The sequence below is a fragment of the Antrostomus carolinensis genome, unplaced genomic scaffold (assembly GCF_000700745.2).
Source record: "Antrostomus carolinensis isolate BGI_N321 unplaced genomic scaffold, ASM70074v2 scaffold1759, whole genome shotgun sequence".
Lineage (NCBI taxonomy): Eukaryota > Metazoa > Chordata > Aves > Caprimulgiformes > Caprimulgidae > Antrostomus > Antrostomus carolinensis.
This window is the reverse complement of record NW_010339029.1, coordinates 26,748-33,309: the sequence shown is the minus strand read 5'-3', so window position 1 is coordinate 33,309 and position 6,562 is coordinate 26,748. Positions and strand designations below refer to the sequence as shown.

The following is a 6,562-nucleotide window of genomic DNA, read 5'->3' as shown; positions in this document are numbered from 1 at the left end:
GAGAATGCCACAAGCATGTGACTATGCCAATCGTGGCACATGCTGAACTTCAGTTCTCTTTTTCATTCCATTCCACATAGCTAAAAACCCACTCCTACTCACTGCGGAGGACAGAGGATTGAAATGCAGCTGTCTCCCTTCCCTACAACCCCATCTCACTCAGCCCTTTAAATTGGTCCTGCTACCTCTCAGATTTTACACAAGTATTTCATACAAAGACAAAAAGCACAGAAGACTCAAGGCACACTCTCTCAGGACAACATTTTTCTTGTTATTGGGGGACCTTTTAAGGAAGTAGGAAATTTGAATGTAAATGGCATGGGCAAAGGAGGGACTGGAGCCTTGTTTTCTCATTCCTAGAATTATTATTATTTGCGCTTGCAAGTTACTAGGTAATAGAGGGATGATCTAGATACTCACTCCTCCTCCAGCAGATCTATAGATACTGTTCTGGAGATATTTTCCAGATTAAAATATTTGGTGTGTTTGGATTAAATCTGTGACTACACTTCTGACAATCAAAAGTGCGTATCCCCAAATTTGCTATGTCACCCAGTTGCAAGATGGGGCACGCAACTAAATGTGATAGGTGCCAGTGAAGGCGTCCTCTCCCAAAGACGTTGGATGAAGTTGCTTGTGCAAGCCTTTCTCTCTGGCACCTCTGGAAGTGGTACACTTAACTCCTTATCCCTCAAGCAAAATGGCCTAATGTTCCCAGCCACATCCTACATTTTTTCCCTATTCCCAGGGTGGCTCCCACATTTTTCCCTGAAGTCTTTTCTATGTCAGAAGTGATGAATCCTTGTTAAAGTAGCACAGTCTTCCAGCTTTTATATTTTCAGAGAAAAAAAAAAAAAAAAAAGAGGCATTCTATTTCTTATGGTAAGTAGCATAAATGCACCGAAACAATGGTATGGATACCCCTGTATTAATTGTTTAGAGAGCTGTCATTGGAAGTTGGGGACTGGGAAGTCACAAAAGGCTCGTTTGCCTTCTGATCGTCTTTCATGGAAGCTGCTTGGTCTGAGATGGAAGAGAAGGAGAGCTGGTCATGTTCCATTATATGCACTTGGTCCTCTTCCTTGTCCTTCTTCACATAAAACAACTTCCTAAACTTTTTGAGCTCATGGAGTTCACAGAAAGTTTCAAGAACCACCAACATTGCAATAAGGCCCAGCAACAGATAACCTGGGTACAAAAACAAACAAACAAACAAAAAAAAGTGTTTTAGTTATTACCAAATTAAGTGGGGCTGGAACAGTTTTAACTCTGTAACTTTTCCCACCCCTGTCATCTCTGAACAGTATGTTAATTTTCTTTATGACCCAGTTTCAGACCTCTGTAGCTCACTTTGGACTGTCAAATCCCTTTTTTTTCCTTTTTCATTCTACAATCAACAAGACTCCACATAATCAAAAAAAGTAATGCTAGTGGCTCTAATTCTGTTACAATTGTACAAGAGAAAAATATATAAAGGCATTGAATGAAACAGAATACTAAAATTTACCAGATGCACACTCCCCCACTTACTTACAGCCTTCATGATTAAGTGCTCCTCAAAAGATTTTTTTTTTTCCCTTAATATTCCTACATGTTACAAATAGAACTAAAAACACGATAGCTAATTATGGTTATTTTTCAGCAGGACGAATCACTTCTATTTCATGAAAAATTTTGAATTATTTTTCTTTAAAATGATAAGAAGATATCCAACACAAAATTTTAAGAAGATATCCAACACCCTGAAATGAGTGGAAAACCAAAGCGACTAGAAATGTGTACAAAACCAATAAAATAAAAATGAAAAATTACTGTAAAATTACTGCTGATATTTTAAAAACCTGACAAAGTTGCTATACCTGATGACACTTTGAAAATTATTTGCAACATTTTAGTAACTTACATTACGTATCTAAACTTGAGGTATAACTTAAATGGCATTACTGATGACTTTGGTGGTGTACTGACTCTGATTTTTAAAGGTAATAGTCAGATCTTCTTAATCTCAATGTTTCATTAGATCGCTCCTGCTGATCATTACAGTTTAATGAAGAGCATGACAATTTAATATTTTATTATTTCAATGTGCAAATCAAGTAGAAGCTAAGTGTATAATTATTAGTACAACATGTTAATCCAACGGCTGAACAATAAGTGTGCTGAAAGATCAACACAGATTAATTATTATAATCTACCTATGGTCACTGTTCTGCTGCCTAAAGGTATAAATATATTGTAGTTACAGATTATTCACTGGCAATGACACTCTCCTTTTCCTTCTAGGCACACCATTAAATCAATACTGCAATGCCAAGTACTGATTTAAATCAGCACTACAGCTAAAATTTATGAATTGTTTTTAAGCTTTATTTCATTACACCAAATGGGAGCTAGGCATTAAGACAAGGAGGAAGTGACAAAGCTATGCCAATTAAAAGGCATCTATAAATCTGCACTGAGACTTTTGTGATTATCTCTGCAACTCAGCCCAGCTGATCACCACTTGATTTAGGACAGAACTTGTGTTCTCCTAAAAATTCTTGAACAGCCTTAGCACTCATTAAACATTTTCTGATGTAGAACTCCAAAACTTTTCTTAAAGAAAATTTAGGTTCAGCAAAAGAAAACATTTTATACATCCTGTTTTGTTCCTTGAATTGTTCACATGAAAGAAAAAGAACAATTTTAAAGTTATAACCTTAAAAACTGTTGAAATTAAATATTCTAAGGTCAAAACTTTGCTTAAAAGCTACTTTTTCCTTTTAGTATTTCCTGCAATTTATTGCCTAAGTATTCTAAAGTTTGAAAATGATAATTTGAGCCATAATGTTTTCTTCTGAGTTTTCAGAATGGCTAGAATTTTTAAAAGACCTTTACTATGTGTGACTTTCTCCATTCACTTCATCATTTAGCATCCCCAAATCAACTCTGCAGATCTGCAGGGTTAATAAATAAAAGCTACTTCTGGTAAGATAAACACAATGGGTAGAGAGGGAAATCTGCAATCTGAAATCTGCCAATAGGCCTGGCAGGAGAATAAAATGTTCTGTTGGCTAGTTCAAGGCCTTGCTTCAAGGAATGAAAATTCAAGGCCCAATCTTTCTTTAGGCAAAACACAAAACCAAAGCTAACAGACACGTTGCCCACATTGAGATTGCTGGATCACGCACAGGACCACTGACAAATGCATACCAGTCTGAGAAATGGACCCAACAGGAAAGGTTTGTTTTGGCTTTTCAGATCTTTTAACCAGTACATCTGATAACCCAAGACTGCGCAGACTCAAGCCGAATCAGAAACTTGGATGCTTGAAAACACTGTCACTGGAGAATGCTGCCCTCTGCATACACACATTCAGAATGCCAACACAAAAAGAATTTTCTTAGCTCTACTTTGATCAAATCACTGATCACTGTGACTCTCTTCTGTGTCAAACATAATTAAACAATTTAAATTTAACATCTGTGGTCTTGCTTTGGTATCACCTCAATCCACTTGTCTCCCTTCGACAGCTGATATTCCCACTGCCAGCTTCAGCTACCTTCTGTTACAACTCGAGTCAGAAACTTTGCTATTCTGCCTCATTTCCCATTGCTCCTTGATTTGCCTCTGCCCACCTCTCCTCTCACCCCACAAGATGACCTTAAGTTACAAGGATCATTTTCCTGGCTCTGTGATGCACTGAAATCTTAGCCCAAGATGCTCATAACCATTTTCATAACAGTAATGTAAGCATTTTTTCCTACTATTAGTAAGAGAGTAAGTAGCTATGGTTTAGCACAATGGAATTCTGGTTTTAGCTTTTTTTTTCTTAACTAAGAAAACTGACCTTATTTAAAGGTTTCTTCTTTGCACAGCTACCTACAATGCCCAGTTTGCTAGCTGACAGCTCACAAATCAATCACCATCCACAGAATGGAAAGTCTGATTATTTTTTTTTTTAATATAAAATGCCTTTTATTTAGCTGGTTAGTTTGACACTTACATGTAATTCCGATTTTATACAGCTCTCTGAATTTTTGATTGTAGCCTTCTCCTGGCACATAGTCTCCGAGGCCAATGGTGCTCAAGGAAATGAAACAAAAGTAAAAAGATTCCAAAAAATTCCAGTCATCTTCCAGAACAGAAAATATTGCTGCCGGTATTAAGAAGAAGCATGAGACAGTGATGAACCCAAGGGATACAGCGTGGATGATTGCAACAATCTGCTTGGAGAAGCCCCAGCGAATGTGGAAATACAGTACAGGCCGCCTGGTGACGTACACAATGATGCGCTGCACCACGGCTGTCAGGAAAAGCAGCGTGAACGGGATCCCGATGACCGAGTAGACAATGCAGAAAGCCTTTCCTCCATCAGACAAAGGCACTGTGTGTCCATAACCTGCAACAAAGCAGAAGAGGCACAGGTTGAGCTAAAGCTTGGAGCTCCCATACCAATCTGATATTGCCTACATTGTGGGAGATAAAGAATTGCTTCACCGTTCCTAATTCTGAATTCTGCTATTCTTGACAAAAGCTGTTCAAAGGTCTGTTTTAAGCAGGCGAACAAACCCCAAGTACTAGCAATAAACAAGTAAAAATAATTTTTAAAAAGTTTATATTTCAAAATTGTGAACATAATTGTATAAATGCTAATTTTGGAGGAGGAAGTAATGCCTTGTCAGGAGTGGGAACCTATGCCAACAAAACTGTTTTATTCTGGATTTCCCTGCTGACCTTTTTGTTTAGTTTTACAAAGTGATGTAATGTCTTTTACCCCCTTTGTCAAGTGGAATAATCCACACTTCAGAAAAATGGCACTAGATCTACTTTGTAGTAAAACACTTCAAGACCTTTTATGAAAATAATCTGAATTACACAGAAGTATTATAATCAACATTCCACGCTATTATATACCTTCATGCTTCTGCAAGGTGTTTAGATGATAATCCATAAAAGATACCTAAAGGCAGAACAAACATTTTCACAGTAAAACTCCTGGGATCTAACCCCTGCAGCTGGATTTTTGCCTAGCCATTTATGCTCTAGAAGTATCAACAGTGACCTGTTCAGGGTGCAGGAACATACCCGCTGTTGTACAGGCTGTCCACGGCCAGCCATCTCAATTCCACACATGCGTACAATTACACTGGTGCCCGGCGCGAGCGGCCGCGCTGCCAGAGCACACTCTGTCAGACAGTCCGGTTCTACATGTAAATCAGAGGCACAGAAAAGAACAGCAAATCCAGCACAAACCAGGAATGCTTTCTTCTGTTTGCCAGCTAAAAAAAATGAGCATTTTGTTTTCATTGCAGCAAGGAAATCTCTTGAAATCTAGTTTGGGCAATCTTTACACTGATATCAAACCAAGCAAGTGCAGTCAGGCCCTAGTAATTCTGCAGCCCCAAATCTACCAGCTCATCCGGGTTACGTTAGCGCGGTACAGCGAGGCAATTTCCAGAGCTACTGCAACTAACTATCTTGAGGAGCCCGGGCAGAGCTCAGTTTGCACAGGGCTGTGCTGCTTCTGATCTCTGAACTGGGCTCACTCTGCAGCACTGGACCGGGCAGACATTTCCCAAGGGCCCCTGGGAACCCCCTGCCTGCTCCCCCGTGAAACCTGCTGCTCTGCAAGCCCCTTCGTGTTTTATGTGAGCACGAGAGATTTCCCCTCTACATTAATGAATTTAATAGTAGAAGCATTGCTCTTTTCGGTTTTCCACAGGTTTAAGAAAAGGAAAAGTTATTTGAATTCAAGATGCAGAGACACTTCCAGACAATGAAAGATGGGCAAAACATCTTACCATTACAACGTACAGAGTCTTAGAGAAGAAATGCACGAGGTGTGGTTTCTCCATGTTAGCTAACCCAACAGGAAACTTCGCTTGTGTTTGAATTTTAATGACGGTATGAATAATTTACCCAAGCTCAGTCTTTTGAACTCCAGAAAATCGTATTAATTAATGGCTTTTTTTTCTTGCTCACCTTCTGTTTGCTTTATCCGGCTTGAGATAAGAGAACTGGAACTGCACAGCACACACCAGACACAGATGAATCAGATTTATGAAACTGCAAAGAAGGTTTCTCACCATGTGTTTTGCTCCATCTCTAATAATGCTGAACACTCTGACTGGCATTTTTGACTACCACTGAGCTGACGCTTCTTGGCCCCGTCTATCAGAACCCCAGGATCTTGCCCCTCAGAAGTACCCAGGGATCCACCAGCGCAGATCCCATCACTTCATATGTGAAACTATGACTGGTTTTGCTGCGTGCATCACTTAACATCTATCTGCATCTATTTACAAGTGCCATTTTATTGCCCAGTTGCCCTGTGGCTCTTCCAGCATCCTTACTGCCTTAAATCATTTTGTAAATTATTTAAAATAGTAAACTTTGTTACCTCCCTCTTCCAGGTCATTTATGAATAAGTTGAACAGCACAAGCCACAACACAGGCCTCCAAGGTGTGGAGGTGTCCAACCCTTGTGACGTTCCCCTACTTCAACAACTAAGAATTTTCTCCTACTCTGTTTTCTATCTTTCCCTCTCTCACTTCCGTATGAGGACCAACCCCAGTTGCT

At 39.3% G+C, this 6,562-nt stretch overlaps 1 protein-coding gene across 1 annotated transcript; it reads right to left on the bottom strand.

The window, feature by feature from the left end:
* Positions 1 to 641: 641 nt before the first annotated feature.
* On the bottom strand, positions 642 to 5,115 carry LOC104530943 (potassium channel subfamily K member 1). Its single transcript, XM_010175688.1, has 4 exons — positions 5,068 to 5,115; positions 4,897 to 4,942; positions 3,986 to 4,381; positions 642 to 1,188 (listed from the first exon to the last, which is right to left on the bottom strand). The coding sequence occupies exons 1-4, from the start codon at positions 5,113 to 5,115 to the stop codon at positions 929 to 931; spliced, it is 750 nt and encodes a 249-aa protein (XP_010173990.1). The 3' UTR covers positions 642 to 928.
* Between the last annotated feature and the right edge of the window lie 1,447 nt (positions 5,116 to 6,562).